At 51.6% G+C, this 18,135-nt stretch overlaps 7 protein-coding genes across 7 annotated transcripts; 3 read left to right on the top strand and 4 right to left on the bottom strand.

The window, feature by feature from the left end:
* Positions 1 to 606: 606 nt before the first annotated feature.
* On the top strand, positions 607 to 2,437 carry VTN49DRAFT_421 (uncharacterized protein; the record flags this gene model as incomplete). The annotated part of the gene is made up of 5 exons (XM_069412131.1): positions 607 to 782; positions 847 to 1,106; positions 1,169 to 1,505; positions 1,558 to 1,779; positions 1,837 to 2,437. The coding sequence occupies 5 exons, from the start codon at positions 607 to 609 to the stop codon at positions 2,435 to 2,437; spliced, it is 1,596 nt and encodes a 531-aa protein (XP_069271324.1).
* Positions 2,438 to 2,530: 93 nt separating this feature from the next.
* On the bottom strand, positions 2,531 to 3,433 carry VTN49DRAFT_420 (uncharacterized protein; the record flags this gene model as incomplete). Its single annotated transcript, XM_069412120.1, has 4 exons — positions 2,531 to 2,828; positions 2,879 to 3,036; positions 3,116 to 3,166; positions 3,251 to 3,433. 4 exons carry the CDS (start codon positions 3,431 to 3,433, stop codon positions 2,531 to 2,533), a joined length of 690 nt encoding a protein of 229 aa, XP_069271323.1.
* Positions 3,434 to 3,863: 430 nt separating this feature from the next.
* Positions 3,864 to 5,732, bottom strand: VTN49DRAFT_419 (uncharacterized protein; the record flags this gene model as incomplete). Its single annotated transcript, XM_069412108.1, has 6 exons — positions 3,864 to 4,133; positions 4,192 to 4,616; positions 4,663 to 4,885; positions 4,935 to 5,284; positions 5,340 to 5,553; positions 5,610 to 5,732. The coding sequence occupies 6 exons, from the start codon at positions 5,730 to 5,732 to the stop codon at positions 3,864 to 3,866; spliced, it is 1,605 nt and encodes a 534-aa protein (XP_069271322.1).
* A 2,279-nt stretch (positions 5,733 to 8,011) lies between these two features.
* VTN49DRAFT_418 (uncharacterized protein) lies at positions 8,012 to 8,807 on the bottom strand (the record flags this gene model as incomplete). The annotated part of the gene is made up of 2 exons (XM_069412097.1): positions 8,012 to 8,226; positions 8,288 to 8,807. The coding sequence occupies 2 exons, from the start codon at positions 8,805 to 8,807 to the stop codon at positions 8,012 to 8,014; spliced, it is 735 nt and encodes a 244-aa protein (XP_069271321.1).
* Positions 8,808 to 9,504: 697 nt separating this feature from the next.
* VTN49DRAFT_417 (uncharacterized protein) lies at positions 9,505 to 11,745 on the top strand (the record flags this gene model as incomplete). The annotated part of the gene is made up of 5 exons (XM_069412086.1): positions 9,505 to 9,620; positions 9,679 to 9,890; positions 9,955 to 10,476; positions 10,528 to 11,583; positions 11,636 to 11,745. 5 exons carry the CDS (start codon positions 9,505 to 9,507, stop codon positions 11,743 to 11,745), a joined length of 2,016 nt encoding a protein of 671 aa, XP_069271320.1.
* Positions 11,746 to 12,575: 830 nt separating this feature from the next.
* On the top strand, positions 12,576 to 15,837 carry VTN49DRAFT_416 (uncharacterized protein; the record flags this gene model as incomplete). Its single annotated transcript, XM_069412075.1, has 2 exons — positions 12,576 to 15,729; positions 15,782 to 15,837. The coding sequence occupies 2 exons, from the start codon at positions 12,576 to 12,578 to the stop codon at positions 15,835 to 15,837; spliced, it is 3,210 nt and encodes a 1,069-aa protein (XP_069271319.1).
* Positions 15,838 to 16,444: 607 nt separating this feature from the next.
* VTN49DRAFT_415 (uncharacterized protein) lies at positions 16,445 to 17,816 on the bottom strand (the record flags this gene model as incomplete). The annotated part of the gene is made up of 2 exons (XM_069412064.1): positions 16,445 to 17,404; positions 17,466 to 17,816. The coding sequence occupies 2 exons, from the start codon at positions 17,814 to 17,816 to the stop codon at positions 16,445 to 16,447; spliced, it is 1,311 nt and encodes a 436-aa protein (XP_069271318.1).
* Between the last annotated feature and the right edge of the window lie 319 nt (positions 17,817 to 18,135).

Genomic DNA, 18,135 nt, shown 5'->3' with positions numbered 1-18,135 from the left:
GAGCGGATCGTCAGTCCCACTGCCGGTGATCAGTTTCATTCCCTGCGCAGTCTTGAACTATGCATCCCTCCAGGATAGCAGAAAGGAGATGGGAAAATTCTCACAATTCGAAGCGTGGCTGTTGCGAACAGTGCTGGGCATCGGCGGATTTCTTCGTACTACTCTCAATTGGCAGATCCACTCATACTATTGTCCATCCAGAGCGTTACAAGGCTCTTGACAGTCCAAGGAGTTTAAGCTCTTGACCAAAAGATGAGGCTGCAGCATCCTTCGCCACTTTTTGAGATACCTCAAAGCCGCAATCGTCCACGAGTACTACGTTTCGCATGATCAAATACTTGTTCTGTCTAGTGCTCGCCGCCATTAGGTGTCTGCGCCGTTTAATAATCGTTGGAATTTGGGGCAACTGTCAATCATGATCCTTGCCGCTAGCAAGCACGTCATTAGCACCCCGATTGTTATCAGCGATTTTCGATCTACAAATACTACCTAGCTGTCCAAGAGTCAAAATGGCCTGCGTCACCCGTCAGAATTGAAAGGGGAAAAAAATTTCTCTCTTATTTCTTCCCAGTTCTGAGGGAGTTTGGTTGATTCGATTGATCAACCATGGCGAGCAGCGAGTCTCCGTCGCCGCAGGCAAAACAGCTTGATCCGGTAGCTGAGTCTGCCGATATTGTACCCGAGTCTGCCGAAGTGGACAATGTCGGTGGACTCAGCTTTCAGGAATATACCAAGGGTGGTATGGGCAGGCACTTAGGTATCGTGTCCACTACGTTTTTGGTGTAAGTACTTCCCTGTACCTCCAGAGAAATGCGCATACAGCAACAACGCTAACAACGTTATTAGTGTCGGCCGCATTATTGGCAATGGAATTTTTGCAACTCCCTCGTCCATTACAAACAGTCTCGGGAGTGTCGGCGCATCTCTGATGTTCTGGGTCCTGGGAATGTCTCTCGCCGCTGCCGGCCTGTGCATCTGGCTCGAGTTTGCCTGCATGATCCCTCGAAGCGGCGGAGAAAAGGTCTACCTCGAGGCCGTATACAGTCGGCCGAAGCTGCTGATAACGGTGGTATTTGCGGTGCAGGCGATTCTGCTCGGTTTCACTGGTGGGGATGCCATTCGATAATGCCTTTTATTTCAGTCTCGAGCGCAAGCCTAACCAGTATAGCATCGGGATGCGTGATCTTTGCATCGAATATTCTTGTCGCGGCGAACCGCGAGGCGACCGAATGGCAGTCACGAGGCATTGCCATTGCAGTAATCGTATTCGTGACGCTGCTGCACACGTTTTTGCCAAATTGGGGCGTCCGAGGGATGAATATTATCACCACTATCAAGATCGTCACCTTGTTGTTTATCGTCGTCACGGGTTGGGTGGTCCTTGCGGGGGGTGTTTCCCGTGTACCCGATCCGCATGCGAGCTTCCGTGATGCCTTTGCCAATTCTGCCACATCGGGGAACTTGTACGCGACAGCGTTGTTCAAAGTCCTCAATTCTTACGCCGGGTAGGAGCTCTCGGTAGTAGTCTACTAGCCATTTTAGCTGACAGCGGCACAGATGGTCCAACGCGATGTATGTCTTGAATGAAGTAAAGGATCCGGTCCACACGGTGAAGATTGCCGGGCCTTCTGGATTGTTCATCTGTGGGGTTCTATACGTCTTGGCCAATGTGGCGTATTACGCCGCGGCTACGCCGGAGGAGATTGCTAGCAGCGGCGTGACTGTTGCCGCCTATTTCATGAAAAAGGTGTTTGGAACCGCTGCTCAAAGAGCACTGAGGTAAGGAATTCTTCTCATCAATCGCAGTAACAATTGAAATGCCTGACACGTACCCAGTGTTTTCATCGCCCTGTCCGCCCTGGGCAATGTTATGACGGTCACTTTTGCACAGGCCCGAGTAAACCAAGAACTGGCGAAAGAAGGAGTGATCCCATACCCTAAATTCTGGGCCTCAAGCTGGCCATTCGGGTCTCCTTCCGCCGGGCTTCTTCTTCACTTCATCCCTTCGTTTATCGTCATCATCGCCATTCCATTCGGTGATGCGTACAACTTCATCATTGACCTCGAAGGCTATCCAGCCAGTGTAATGAACTTTCTTGTCGCAGCAGGACTGTTCTACTGGCGATTCAAGAAACCAAATGCTCCCCGGCCGTTCAAAGTGTGGTTGCCCGTCGCTGCCTTCTTCCTCGTCGCGCAGACCTTCCAGCTCGTTGCCCCGTTTCTGCGACCGCCGGGTGGAAAGGGCGACACGTCGCTTCCGTACTACCTGTACGCGGTCGTTGGGATTGGCATTCTTGCGTTGTCGGTGGTGTACTGGACTCTGTGGTGGGTTGTCCTTCCGGCCATTGGGAAGTACAGGTTAGAGCCGCAAAGAGAGCAGCTGAAGGACGGGACTGCGGTGGTTGTGTATAGGAAAGTTAAGAACCATGACGAATAGGGATATGTCCATGACTATCTATTTTGATAGACAATGAGCCACGAGGTCAACTATTGCACATGATAGCTCCCACTCTCCCTACTTTTTTCGTATCTACCTTCCCATGACCTTATTCGCCATCGCCGTCGCTGCTAAGGCCGCATTATTCATCCCACTCTTGAGACTCCCTTCGACAAACATAAATGTCGCCGCAATCGCATCCAAATTGTTCTTCATTAAGAACCTTTCCGTGTTAAACCCCATGCGGTCGATGATATCCTGCGTTGGCTTTCCCAGTTCTCCGGGCTTTCCTTCATATTCGGACCGCAGACTATCGGGGTCGATCTTTGTGGAAGCGGTACTAATTTTGTCGCAGCATATGATGAACGTGTATCGCGAGGGATGTGGTTTTCTTGCATCGTTCAGTACAGAAATCAGATGAATGAGAGAAGGGAGACAAACCCAGTGACATCCGGCACAGGCAACGGTGCAGGGCCAACCCATGGCGACAAAGTGGTATTTTTTGAATGAATTACCTCGCCTTTATCTCCTATTGAGCATTTTGTCGCGAGCCAGTGTCGGACCTGTCCAAAGCGTGTGTCGTGGCGGCGTGTGAGATCCTTTCAACAATACGAATGATCAGCAATTCCATCCATCTCTAGGAGATAAAAAGACACCTAGAGGTAGGTATGCACGTACCGGATCGACCATGAGTAGTGTATACGACCCACAGCCGTCTTCATTCTCCGGCTATTACACCCGGATATCAGCATTTTTGATGCCATCTGCTAGCAATCTAGTGTGTATGACAACCAGAAAGGATTATGAACGAACCACTGGCTCCACGTAAACCGTCGGCTGGGGCTGCGTGTCCTTGACATCAATTTTCTGCCCGGGTTTCTCGAGTTTGGCGTTTGGGAATTCAACTTTGAGGTTGTATTTGAGCTTGACGTCTCGGGGGAGAACGTCGCCGATGATACTTTCCGCTTGGAGGGTGGACGTTGCGTCAGATGCCATGTTGACTGTTATTGTTTGACTACTTGGAGTTTATTTAGATGAGATTCAGCTTATATTTGGTTTTGTTGATATATAGAGCTAACTGGAATGATTTGCCTTATTATAGTAGTGCCGCCGGTGATGTAATGATGTCGTAGTTATTATCGTCAGAAACCTGAGCTTTGGACAAGAATTTGTCTTGTAGTAATTTGACATTCAAACTAGAATAGGTAGCGTTTGGCTATACTTTTTTGAGAGTCATCTTCATTGAAATCTTTTTGTTTCGGCGAATTACGACGGTTCAAGGAATGCCCTATCTGCAATATCGACTATGGGGCTAACCCTAACTCGAGGAACTTAGAACCAACATAACAGAAGAATCGGATGATTTCCATTGGCTTCTCTATGAACAGTCCAGCACAGGTATCAACGTTTCATCTTTATATTGACATCATAACTCCTCTTGCGAATCTCCAGGAGACTCGGTATCATGGACAACAATAATGGTTCTTCGTTTGGAAGCCTTAACCGGGTTCTTGGACCTGAAGATGACGGTCAACTCCTCCAAAGTACGCTGGCTTGTCTCAACGAAGAGGAAGTAGATGACGAGAAATTCAAAAATGTCCCAGAAGACAAACAAGAAGTAGTATTTCCATCCGGCGTTGGTAAAGGCGATGCCGGTGACGAAGGTGTTGTAGAATGATGCAACGTTCATGATAAACTGGGATTCACAAAGTCAGCAATAGCTGTCTAGATAGAAGCCGTTTAGGAAAACATACGAAATTCATAGCCATCCCCTTGCCACGGGATTCATAGCGAAGGCACTCTGCCGGGTACATGGCCTGATTCGGAGTCCACCCGGCAGAGTAGAAGAAGCCAAATACGAATATCATGGCGATTTCTGCCTGCGCAATCTTGTCGCTCTTGGCTATGACTCCTTCCGGGGTCTCGATCACATTTACGGCGTTCAGTGCGAGCACGATTATGAAGATAATGACAATGATTGCCGTCGAGGTGAGAAGCTGTATCCGCCGGCCGATTCTGTCGGTAATCAAGGCACCGCTAATGGCACCGATGAGCTGAACCACATTCTGCATTCCTTGCAGAAGTAGTTGTGTGTTCAGACTAGAAACACCTGCACCCCGGAGCATTTGTGGATAGTAGTATGACACCGGACCGTTTCCGGTCCATTGACCGAACAAGGCTGCCTTCGTCAGTGCTGAATCTTCCACGTTATTTTCCTGACTCACCCATGAAGAACACCATCATCGAGCGGTAGCGAGTTTCGCGGGTATTGAACAGCTCGGAGTAATCCCACCAGCGCTTGTCTGAGCCTGTCTTGGAAATGTCCTCCTGCATCTCGCGGTACTCAAGCTGAACGATTGGCGAATTTTGATCACCCTCGCCATGGTACTCTGCCAGAACTTTCAGGGCATCCTGATCTCTACCTCGCGAGATAAGCCAGCGAGGGGACTTGTTCCGTTAGCAGTGGCCCGTAGAGTGTGAAGGTAAAAGTGCGTACCTCCGGAATAGTAAACACAAACAACAGCACTAGACCTGAATATACCATTTGAAGCCAAACCGGTATCCTCCATGCCAAGTCACCTTCGATTTGCGATGTGCGCCAGGGGATAAATGTACCGGGAATCCCACCGCCGAACCAAAACACGCCGTAAACAGCGGTCATGGCACCACGGAAGCTCGGATGAGCAATCTCGGAGACATAGGCAGGAGCTGCAGTTCCACAGATCGCACCGCCGAATCCAAGCAGGAACCGGCCGGCCATGAAGCCTTCGATATTGTGGCAAGTTCCTTGGATGATTGTGCCAATAATGACAATTACAGCCCCAATTGCCATGCCAATGCGCCGTCCTGTAACCTCTTCGTTAGAACAAATCCAGGAAAATGGCGAGCATGGTTCTCGGACCTCGAAAGTCAGCCGCCGGGCCGCCAGCAAATGAACCAACAATGCTGCCAATCGTGTAGATTGCATAAACAATTCCCGTGGCAGGAGTCCCTTTCACAGGGTCAAACCCGAAATATTCTCGATACTGGGGGTAACTGTTGATGGATCCCATCAGAGAGCCATCGTAACCGTTGATACAGCAATTTAGTGTTGCAATGGCAAGGGCCCAGTACAGCTGCGTTTGGGTCAACATGACTCACAACGAATGATTTCAAATTCAAGAGCTCCTACCTTGAACATCCGCTTCGTAAAAAGCGAGGGCTTCTGCCGACGAGTAGCATCGGCAAGGGCAGCATTGTTGACATTTTTGACGGCAGCTTCCTGGGTCAAGATCTCTTGCTCCTTATCCGACATTGCTGCAGATTATTAACACTCCTGTTCATCCGTTCTTGTACCCGAGAGGGCGTGGAGTACGAAATGACAGAAGGTATGTCCTGACTTATACTCAGGAATATCTACAGTTGCGGAACAGACCCCTGCTTAGTAGCGCTTGTCCCTCTGGAAAAAGCCAAAGCTAATAGGCCCATTAGATCTTTAGCCAGACGGACAGTGCGGACGGCGCGCTGGACAAAGTTATTATTGTTGCCAAAACCTGGATGGAGTGAAGTGCGAGATGTGCGATGGTGTTAATTCAGCTTTCCGAGCATAACTTACTTATGCAGTGCAAGGGACATATATCAGATTGACAGGGTGTGGTCTCTGACAGCTGCAGCCGACTGTCCGCAGCCCTGGGACGGGCTGACAAATGAACAATATTGGTGATCAGAAGTCGCCGAATGGCATTCAAAGCCATGTGCCAGTCAAAGTATAGGGCATGATTCTCGAGTCACGACTCGAAGTCGTGAAGATAGAATATAGTCGATCATATATCATTTACCGGATTAACCCGTAGCTACTTCTGAAATTGGGCGCAGCTGGAAAAACATTCTTGGCTACTCAGCCGCTTTTCATGCCAAGCACGCCAGGTAAAGATCGGGGCCAATGGCTGTTGATACTTCAAGTCCGCTATCACTCTGCTCAGACTCCGCTGGAACCAATCTTCCATTGCTGACGTCGGGGCACGACCACGACCTGGGGCCAGAATTCCAGAAATCACCAGACCCGGAGACGGCGGGGAGGTTTCAGTCTCATTTCAGGAGGTAGGCTTAATTATTATTAGATGCTAATCCGAATACGAGCCAAGTGTGTGAGCTTCTACCAATTGGAATCCGGTGGTTGTGGCCCCCCTTTGGACCGTTATATCTGCCAACGCCCATAACAGCAAATAACCTATGAAGCACACTAAACTTTAGTCTCAAGCTTATTTCGAGCCTCCAACTGTCAAAAGGTCAAAGAATGCCACTTGAATTTTTGTCCGAACTTCGACGAGTCTTGAGAGGGTTTGTAAGTACTCATACGGCGATTGCGGAGTGTGATTCTAGCAGGACATCAACGCATTCAAACTCGGCAGTCAACTATGTCAGCCGCATTTCGGACCTCAGTCAGTCTGTTGGTGTGCGAGAATAACTTTAGCCTATTACCGCAAACTGGCGTTCATGGAACCTTTCACTGATTCACATGTGCAAAGACCCTGGACCATGGCTCCAGTCGAGTAAATTAGCGCGGTCTTTTCTCAACATGGCATTGCGGCATAGTTTCATCAGGAGCGGGACGGGAAAATATAACTCACGGTATTGGAGTGCGCTGACTTGGCACGTCATGCTGGTGCCCGCTGGGGTTCAATTTCGGCCAGTTGATCTCGAAGGCAGTCAATTTCAATATGGTCGATATATGGAGTATGGTGATGAGATTCTACGCACTGATTCCTAGACTGAGGGCAAACTGCGAAGAAAAAGGCTTGAACTCTCACGGCAATTGGGATTATGACAACAGTTCCACTCCAGGGAAGGAAATTGAGCACAGGTCAGGATTCAGCAAGCTTGTCTACACACACTGGTTGTTCAGCTGCAAGTACGCCTGTACGGAGCTCTACTCGCCCCGACAAACCTCGATGATCATAATGGTCCCAAGGGCCCAAGGAGTCAGCGGAACTTTATTTCGGCCTATGTCGATCATTAGCAATCATTCGGTCTCTCCACAGTGTGGACCCCATCGCTTGATTCTGTCATCAAAAGACCCAAACACCAGCAAGGAACAAAATTGATGGTAACTTTCAACAAGACAGGTAACGCCCCGCTTCCGTTGCCGGCTTTCCGAATAAAAGGTACATGCGGAGTATGAGTGGTAGGTATATTGGGATGATCCCTGCCTGGTACAAGGTTTATTATATTCTGCCCGCCATCTACCAAGGTACCAGAATGGACTAAATTGTTCCAAATGTGCAAGCAGTCTTCTACGAGTACCTTGATGGCTTCAGCAAACGTACCCCGCGTGATCAATTTCCGCATTGGAGTTGTCAGGCATCGTGTTCTGGCGCTTAGCAAGTTGCGGGGATGAGATCTTGCATTTCGATCGTCAACTTGCGGGGGTTCTGTAGCGTGTTGCCCTGGTACCCCGGTGACGAGACCATTTTCCTGATCTAGAAAGTACACTATGAAGTACACTCCAGGTATTGTAGGTCGCTCTGTCTATGCATTTTAGCCATTTGTATGAACAGCAGACAGCTACTGGAAGTTAACATGTCGCCCTATGTACTATTGGGCAGTCTGTGGCATGTAAACGCTCATCTCAAACCCGTTCGTATATGGGAGAGTGATGTTTCTGAACCCGTTCTCAGGGTTCCGCAGATAGGCCAGCAGGTCTGCATAACCTTCGGCGGCCGAAATAGGGTTATCTATCAGAATAACCGCGCCATGTCTCAGACGCGGCTTGACGATTTCGAGCGTTGGAAGGGCCAAGGGAGCCCAGACTGTGCTATTCTCAGAATACAGAACATACGGTGAGTGAAATTGAATACCGGAAGAGCTTACTGTCCAGAAGCAAGAGGTCAACTTGTTCCGGCAAGCCGGACTTCAGGGTTTCCAGGATATCACCCTCGCGAAGGTCGATCTGGTTCTCAACATTAGCACCACACTGCGCCCAGTGTTTCCGCGCAATGCGTGCTTTCTCCGCCTCCTTCTCCGTTGCAATGACAACGCCCGGCTTGCCCGTCGCCGCTTTTGTTTTCGCGACAGCAAGGGCGAGGTAGATGGTGCTCACGCCGTAGCCCGTGCCGGCTTCGACAATGTTTGTCGCCCCCATTGCATTGATCAATTGATAGGTGAAGCGGCATTTGTCTTCGTCCAGGGCGATTAGCTTATCCAGCATGAGCTCATCGAAAACGGCCTGTGCCCCATCGTTGTGTTTTTCTCTTAATTCTGCCAGTAGCGCCGTAGAGACCGCTTTGCCCGTCTCGGAGAGTGCCGCCTCTTGCTCCAGCGATTTTCGGTGCAATGCCGAGAGCAGCTCGAGGACATGAGGTGGAGCATCAATCGGAGAATACGCTGACATCTTGTCCCGAACCAAGATGGACCTGACGAGTTAATACTTCCGAATTTCCGTTCCCTTTCTGAGATTCTAGCACTTGCGTTCCTGTAACCAACACAATTTCTCCGCAGAAAATTGTGGAGGGTGTGTTGGCCCTCAAGTACCGATTGTTCATTCGGGCACGTGTGTGAGTCACGTCAGTGAGTCGACACTCGGGATGCTCTCGTATTCTCCAATCACAACCGGGGCCTAGGGCAATGAAACAATTGCGACCACGTGCATGATGGTTCCTTGCCACTGCTGCCAGCATCCCGCCTGCAGCGGGGGTTGATAATTTCCAGCCGAGTTCGATCTGTCTTGGTATTGCCAAGAAAAGCCATAAGCTTGTCGATGCGCCAACACGTGAATCCAACTCCAATGCCGATTAGCGGACGCTATCAATTTAGTTGATTACTTTTACCTCCATCGTCTCCATGACATCGGCTTTTGCCGTCCTGCGAGATCACACCATGCACATTTTGTAGATGACTCTTTGTCAAAAGAGGAATTCTTCAGAGTTGGTCCCTTAATTGACCCCGCTGCATGCCTGCAGCAACTGGCATGCCGCATGCAGTGGAAGTAGCTCCGCGTCCCTATAAATGGGGGTCCTGCACGGACCCCGGTATGAACTTACTGAGCTTCTTCGCGTCCCTTACTTTGGGTCCCGTATGGAATTGGCACAATGAAGCTCTCTTTGTGTGCCGGTTTCTTGTTGCTGGGGTCTGGCGCGGTCGCGCAGACCTTCCAGCGTCTAGGAGGTTGCGGTGATAAGCTTGGTTGCATCTTCCCGCCCGATCAGTATGCTTTGAGGTCAATTGCTGCCCTTCAATGGCCATGTGGCTGATGTCTTTACTAGAGCCGACTTTCTTCCGGGTCAATTCTTCGACATTCGAGTGGAAGTCCACTCGCCCGTCAATGGCTCTGAGGCGCGCGAGGGCGAGCCGGATCCGAACTTCAAGTTCACCATCAGAAAGAAGGGCCGGGGCCACAAGGAAGTTCCTGTCACGCAGTTCTTCAAGATAAAGGAAGAGCCTGAGCTGGAACGATGGAACTTTACGTGGTACGAGGGTAAGCGGATCTCTCATGGGTTTCTTGCAGTGTGATGAAGACGCTGATGAGCCAATCTGCACAGACCTCTTCGCCCAAGATGAAGGAAAGCCCTCGCTCGTTCAAGTCACTTCCAAGGCCTACCGTCGCGTCCAACTCGAGGAACCCGGTGAATACCAAGCCATCTTGACCTACTATGGCAAGGAGAAGACGGTCGCCAACTGGTTTGTTCGAAACATTTCTCCTAAGCGCAGGGCAAAGAACGTTGTCCTCTTCATTGGAGATGGGATGACCACCAACATGATCACGGCGGCCCGCCTGATCGCGCACAAGTCCATCAATGGCAAATACCAGACCACGATGGCCATGGACAAGTTCCCCGTGTTGGGCCATCAGATGACGCACTCCATGGACTCGTTCATCACCGACTCGGCCAATTCCGCCAGTGCGCTCTACACGGGCCACAAGACTACGGTCAATGCACTGAATGTGTATGTGGACTCATCGCCCTCGCCTTTTGATGACCCCAAGTTCGAGACCATTGCCGAGATCCTTCGTCGCCTGTATCCGAAGTCAGGCGTTGGGATTGTGTCCACGGCATTCCTTGGTACGTTTTCATGATACGATTTACCAATTACAGACACTAACTGTTTGATAGCGGACGCTACCCCAGCTGCTCTAGTCTCACACACCAGGGACCGCGGGCAATATGGCCACGTGGTGGATTCGTACTACCAGGGCCAGACGAACTACACCTGGACCAAGTGGGACGGTCCTGATGTGCTTTTCGGCGGCGGTGCGGAGAACTTTTACGCCGGCGAGGGCTCGTACAAGGGCCAGGACTACTACAAATTGTTCGCCGAGAAGGGGTACAGCATCATCTGGAACAACACCGAGCTCCAAAGGGCGCCGAACGATAAGCCTGCCTTGGGTATCTTCAGCCAGAGCAACATGGCCAAGTGGCTAGACCGTAACGTCTACACCGCGAACCTGTACAACCAGAGCAACTACCCCGACGGCTCTGACCGGGATGCCGACGACCAGCCTGGCCTCAAGGAGATGACCCTCAAGGCGATCGACATCCTTAACGAGCGCCATCGAAAGGATGGCTGGTTCCTGATGTCCGAGGCCGCCAGTATTGACAAGCAAATGCACACTCTGGACTATGACCGTGCCCTGGGCGAGCTGCTGGAGCTGGACGACACAGTCCGCGCTACCATCGAGAAGCTCAAGCGCACTGGCCAGCTGAAGGACACTCTGATTATCGTTACTGCTGACCATGGCCACGGCTTCGACGTCACCGGTTCCGTTGACACCAAATATCTGAATGAGAAGACGACGGACCGTGAAAAGCGCAACGCCATCGGCACCTATGCCAAGTCTGGCCTGTCGCAGTACACTGTCGGCGGCCCCGGCGCTCTCAAGTACTCTGAGGGCGTGCACTTCCCGGCCCGATGGGATCCTCGATACACTCTGCACACGCTCGTCACGGCCAATCCTGACCACCGTGAGAACTTCCAAGTCCACAAGGATGGTCCTCGGGTGCCGGCATCGATCTTGAACGGAGTCGAGGGTGACTACTACGTTGACTACAGGGATGCGCCCACTGGCTTCATCATCAATGGAACCCTTCCGGTTTCGGATGACCAGGGCGTACACTCTCTGACTGATGTTCCTGTGTTTGCTCAGGGTCCTTGCCAGGAGCTTTTCGGAGGTATGTTCTCTTTCCCTCTACGGAGACCGTGCAGACGGACTGACCATGTCAGGTGTCTACAACTCGATTGATATTTTCTACAACATGGCGGAGTGTCTGGGTCTCAGCCGGCCAAAGAGAGGGCACCACCGACGTGAGGACAGCGATAACATTCAGGAGTAAATCAGTCGGTCCTTTCAATCACTTTTTGTATTCACGAAGATACTTTGAACAACAAAATTCCTAGTACCGCCTGTCGGCTAGCTTACTTTCCTCCGTGTATTGGTAGTATATAGCTACATTGATTTCCTTATTATTCCATTGATCACTTGTAGATAGTAGTATGTCCCATCCGCTGAACTGACCCAGCCCTCGACTCTTGCCCTAATAATTACAAGCCCACTAAGAGAGCAACATCGACAGCAACTCATGACGAAGGCTATTGCATATGCGATACCAACCCCTAAGGACGGTCTGGCCAGCAACCAAAATCAGCCCACCAACAATCCCTGCAGCACCCCAGATTCCCGTGGTATTGCCACTAGGGCAGCTCGATGCTTCGTATGATCGGCAAAAAACCCCGTTTTCCGCGGGAAGAGCTTATCTAATCTATCAATCCACGGAGACCCACTGTAATGCCGCGACATCGGAGAACTCAATTTTTGTAATTTTCACATTTGATAGGATCCCATTGGTCGAAATGTCGAATAAAAATGCAATGTTCCTGCCAAGATCATTTTCATTACCGTCTCTGACAATACCGCACGTCCGGATCCGCGGAGCTTCAGCAGTTTTATCAGGGCCCTTGTTGAGCTCATATCAGGCCAACCTGACCGCACATGATTTTGTTTGATTCGGGATGTTATCTCTTTTCTTTGCGTTTATTTGCTTTGTCTGATTCTCGCCGCGATTTTCCCAGTGTTTTCTGGGTTCGCAACTATCAGGATTGCGTAGTGTAGTGCGGTGACATCAGCTCCGACAAGCAGAACTGCCATTGTACCATCTCTCTTCACATGTCTCTCTCTGTGGCCGCTCGTGCTGCCAGCCGGCAGCTGCTACGCGGTAGCCAGGGCCGCGTCGCACCGGTTCTTGCAGCTTCTCGACTTCGAAGAGCAGGTCAGATCTCCCCATTCACGACCTGTCGACAATGTTTACAGCGAGCGGGTCGCACAACTCCTTCGGATCGTCGCAATGTCCATGCTTCTGCCGTAGACCACCACGGCGAACCAAAACCTGGTGATCTGTTTCAGCCTCTGGACACTTTTCCCCGGAGGCATATCGGTCCCTCGCCTGAAGCCGCCAAGGAGATGTTGGCGGCCCTCGACCCGCCGGCGGCGAGCTTGGATGACTTTGTTAAAGAGGTTCTCCCAGCAGATATTCTCTCCAAGAAAGACCTGACCATTACGCCGCCACGACTAGCTGGACAGGTCTCTCTCACCCCAGTCGATGATGGACTGAGTGAGTCCGATGTCATGAAGCTCCTTGGCGAGTACCGCAAAAAGATCAGCACGCTGGGAAAGTCATATATCGGTGCGGGTTACTATCCAACAATTGTTCCGCCGGTGATCCTTCGGAATATTCTCGAGAACCCGGCATGGTACACCAGCTACACTCCCTACCAGCCGGAGATTAGCCAGGGACGTCTGGAGTCGTTGCTGAATTTCCAAACCTTGACAGCTGATCTGACTGGATTGCCGGTAGCCAACGCGTCCGTGCTCGATGAGGCAACGGCAGCGGCGGAAGCCATGACCATGTCCTACACGTCCTTGCCGCTTCAAAAGCAAAAGAGGCCGGACAAGGTCTTCGTCGTGTCGCATCTGTGCCATGAACAGACCATTGCGGTGATGCAGTCTCGCGCCGAGGGTTTCGGAATCAAGTTGGTTGTGGGAGATGTTCTTGCGGATGATGCAAAGATCATCAAGGAGCAAGGCGACAAGCTGATCGGCGTGTTGGCGCAATATCCGGATACAGAGGGTGGCGTGTTGGACTTTGCTGAACTCGCAGACACTGTACATCAGCAGGGTGGCACTTTCGCCGTCGCCACCGACCTGTTGGCATTGACGGTTCTGAAGGCACCAGGCGAGTTCGGAGCAGATATTGCCTTTGGAAGTGCCCAGCGATTGGGTGTTCCGATGGGCTTCGGAGGGCCGCACGCTGCGTTCTTTGCTTGTGCGGACAAGTACAAACGAAAGATCCCCGGCCGTATTGTTGGTGTTTCTAAGGATCGCTTGGGCAACCGCGCGCTTCGCTTGGCTCTGCAGACCCGTGAGCAGCACATCCGTCGTGAAAAGGCAACCAGCAACATCTGCACTGCGCAAGCCCTCCTTGCGAACATGAGCGCTATGTACGCTATCTACCACGGGCCTCAGGGTCTCAAGGCGATTGCTCAACGCATCATGGCAATGACGAATCTGCTTCGTGAGAAGCTGACAGGATTGGGCTTCAACGTCCCAGTTCGCAGCAACACGGCCGATGGAGGCATTTTGTTCGACACCGTGACTGTAGAGCTGCCTGACAGCAAGGCTGCCGACGCCATCATTGAAGCCGGTCGCCGTTCTAAGATCTACTTCCGCCGCATTGGCGCCAACAAGATTGGCGTTTCTCTTGACGAGACGGTTTCGAAGAATGATCTGCAGTCGATTCTCGAGGTATTCGCTTCCCAGTCGTCCGCCGGCGGAACCTCGTCGCTCCCTGCCATTACTTCTCCGGTCGACGTTCCGGCTAGTCTTGCTCGTACGTCTCCTTACCTCACGCACCCCGTCTTCAATTCGTATCATTCGGAGACGGAAATGCTGCGTTACATCCGGCACCTTGAGTCCAAGGACCTGTCGCTGGCTCATTCGATGATTCCGCTCGGCTCATGTACAATGAAGCTCAACGCTACGACGGAGATGATTCCTATTTCCTGGCCCGAGTTCTCGCAGATCCATCCGTTCATGCCTTCTGATACCGTTGAGGGATACAATCAGCTCATCGCCGATCTCGAGAAGCAGTTGGCGGACATCACGGGTATGGCAGAGGTTACAGTCCAGCCCAATTCTGGTGCTCAGGGAGAGTTTGCCGGTTTGCGGGTCATCAAGAAGTATCACGAGGCCAATGGTGGCAAGAACCGCAATGTGTGCTTGATTCCAGTCTCCGCGCACGGTACCAACCCTGCGAGTGCCGCTATGGCCGGCATGCGGGTTGTTCCAGTCAAGTGTGACACCAAGAACGGGAACTTGGACATCAACGACCTCAAGGCCAAGTGCGAAAAGCACAAGGATGAGCTGGCAGCCATTATGATCACGTATCCCAGCACGTTCGGTGTGTTCGAGCCCGGCGTGAAAGAAGTAATCGACATCGTGCATCAGTATGGTGGCCAGGTGTACATGGATGGCGCCAACATGAACGCGCAGATGGGATTGTGCTCTCCCGGTGAGATTGGTGCCGATGTGTGCCATCTGAATCTGCATAAGACATTCTGCATCCCCCACGGCGGTGGCGGTCCAGGTGTTGGACCGATCGGAGTGGCTGAGCATTTGCGGCCGTTCCTCCCATCCCATCCTGCCAGCGAGTATCTGCAGGCGAAGCGATCAGAATCGTCTTGCCCGCCGGTCAGTGCCGCGCCGTACGGCAGCGCCAGCATCCTTCCCATCACCTTCAACTACATCAACATGATGGGCGCCAAGGGCCTGACACACGCGACCAAGATCACGCTACTCAACGCCAACTACATCCTCTCGCGGGTGAAGAAGCACTACCCGATCCTCTACACCAACGCCGCTGGCCGGTGCGCGCACGAGTTCATCCTTGACGTGCGCAAGTTCAAAGAGACTGCGGGTATTGAGGCCATTGACATTGCGAAACGCCTGCAGGACTATGGATTCCACGCGCCCACCATGTCTTGGCCCGTGGCTAACACCCTGATGATTGAGCCAACCGAGTCCGAGAACAAGGCTGAGCTCGATCGCTTCTGCGACGCATTAATCTCAATTCGACAGGAGATCGCCGCGATCGAGCGGGGCGAGCAGCCGCGCGAGAACAACGTGCTCAAGAATGCCCCTCATACGCAGCGCGATTTGCTGGCCACGGAATGGAATCGGCCATACACCCGCGAGCAAGCCGCATATCCATTGCCATATCTGCTGGAGAAGAAGTTCTGGCCCACGGTGACACGAGTTGATGATGGTAGGCACTTTTCCTCCACTTGTCCCTGGAATATCTGCTAACGAGTATGCAGCCTATGGCGATCAGAATCTTTTCTGCACCTGCGGGCCAGTTGAGACGACAGAGTAGGCGGCACGATTTTTGATATGATACCCGATTTGATTATTCGGCATGACGATAGATGTTTTCAACCTTTCACGGTCCTTGACTTCAACGTACGGGTTTACGTGGGATCAGCGTTGTAACATATGAGTTAGTGAGAGTTTCTTGGGTTTCAAAAAGGATATTGATCTTTACGCAAGCACTTGGAAGGGCTGGTGTATTTCAATTCAATGTCTTCTCTGAGTTGATCTCCTTGTGTGTGCCTGTTTAGATGCAAAACATACGCCTAGCGAATCAGAGCAATTCAGCATTTCGCATGACTTGGACCTTTTTAGTAGGCAAATCCTTAGCCGATCTTCTTGCATCGGATGGCGCGACGGATCGTTCCGACCGCATGGCGGATCCAGTCCGGTTCGTCCCTTGGACCAATCATCGGACTCATCACAAGGCTATTACTTAACGGATGGATGCATTGTAGATTGCGATGACTTCATAATTTTGAGCTAAGAACCAGTTTGTCCTATGAATATTGACACTCTCTCTATGTACATTGACAATTAGATTACACAGGTCTATAATTTTACTTGTGAGCATTTTTCTCATGACTTAGGCAAGCATCAGTATGGTCTAATTCTCACACCCTACCGAACACCCCCTTCGGCGTCGTCGCCTTCATCCCGATCGCAAGGAACCCTCCAGCAAGACACATGGCGCCATTGAACATGGACGCCTCGAAGAAATCGCCATACGTATGAAGGAACGCCCCGCTAATTGGAGGCCCGATGAGTCCTGCGATGGAGCTCGTAGCCAACGCCATGCCCAAGTAAGTCCCGCTCTCACGGGCATCATCGAAGCAAACCGTGATCGCGGCGGCGCCTCCGGAGATGATCGTGCCCGACGTGAAGCCGATCGCAATGGAGTAGATAATCAAGGCGGCAGTGGAGGAAGCCTCGGTCAGGCAAAAGGAAACAACGCCCGTCGAGATACCGCCAATGGCGAAGACGTTGATCTTGCCAAACTTGTCGGCCAGAATGCCGGGAATGACACGGCCGAAGGTTGATGCCGCGTTCAGGATGGCTGCCAGGTACGAGGCCATCTCCGCATCCATGCCTTGCGTGACTGCGTAGGTTGGGATGAAGAACAGCGGGGTATACATGCCTAGCAGGGAGAAGAAAAACGCAACGATGAGAAGAACGTAGGTTGGGTTCTTCCACGCGTCCAAGATCCAGAGGGTGCCAAGTCGTGGGGGGAGGCGTGCCTTGACAACCAGGCAGCTGAACGCTAGGAAAGGGATCATGACGAATCCCGCTATCCGCACCGACCAGCCAAATCCCAGATGAGAATCGTTCAACATCTTGGAGAGCATGATGGGGAAGACGATGCCGCCAATCGAAGACCCGGCAAAGGACACACCCAACGCAGTGGCCTTCTTTTTCTCGAAGTACTGCGCAACGGCCGCCATGGCCGGGAATTGAAGAAAGCCCATGGCTGTACCCAGGAGGACACCCTGTGCAAGCATGAAATGCCAATATTCTGTGCAAAGACTGATCATCATGATTGCGAACACATAGAGCACGGAGGAAATATGAATCACCTAGACATCATGTTAGGAAAACTTCTTATGCAATCGTAACCAAGGTCTTGGGAGAACGTACTATGGCTCCAAAGCGATCAAACAGGGGCCCACCAATAGAACCTGCCGCGAACTGGAGGAAGGCCGCCAAAGATCCGACCCAAGCGACATCATCGGCCGATCTGTGCTGCAGCTGATGCGACAGATAATATTCCTGGAAGACACCAAACGAGTTCGCATAGCCAAGTGCGCAAAAGAAGATGCAAGATGCCCCAAAAGCAACGAGCCACGCCCGAGCACCACCGTCTTGAGCTTCACCAAACTCGTTAGATGCATTCTCCTTGTCGTTTTCTACATCCTGCGGAGATGTGGACGCTGGCAGCTCGTCATGCACAGATTGAGTCGATCCAGTTTCATCGTTTGTGGCCGCCATGTTGCGAGAAGTCCTCCCTGGACTTGATATGGGTGTCAATTGACGGTGGTAGAAGACGATCTGTGCACATGGTGACCAAAGGCATGACTGGTAGCTGTCTTATATATCCACGCTGTTGTTTCGAATTGAACCTATGACAGAGAGTACGGATGACAAGAAATGACAAGAAACTGCCAAGCGACAACATGTATACACGCCTACGAATAGTTGTTCCAACAAGGTAGAGAACTGTATGTAGAGGCGTTGATCTCCAGAATACAATGACGCTGGAGTCGGGGATATGCGCGGAGTCGGGGTTCGGATTCGGGTTCGGGCGGAT

This window comes from Thermomyces lanuginosus, assembly GCF_041956635.1.
Source record: "Thermomyces lanuginosus strain ATCC 200065 unplaced genomic scaffold VTN49scaffold_16, whole genome shotgun sequence".
NCBI classification, from domain to species: Eukaryota; Fungi; Ascomycota; class Eurotiomycetes; order Eurotiales; family Trichocomaceae; genus Thermomyces; species Thermomyces lanuginosus.
This window is presented reverse-complemented; position numbering and strand designations above follow the sequence as displayed.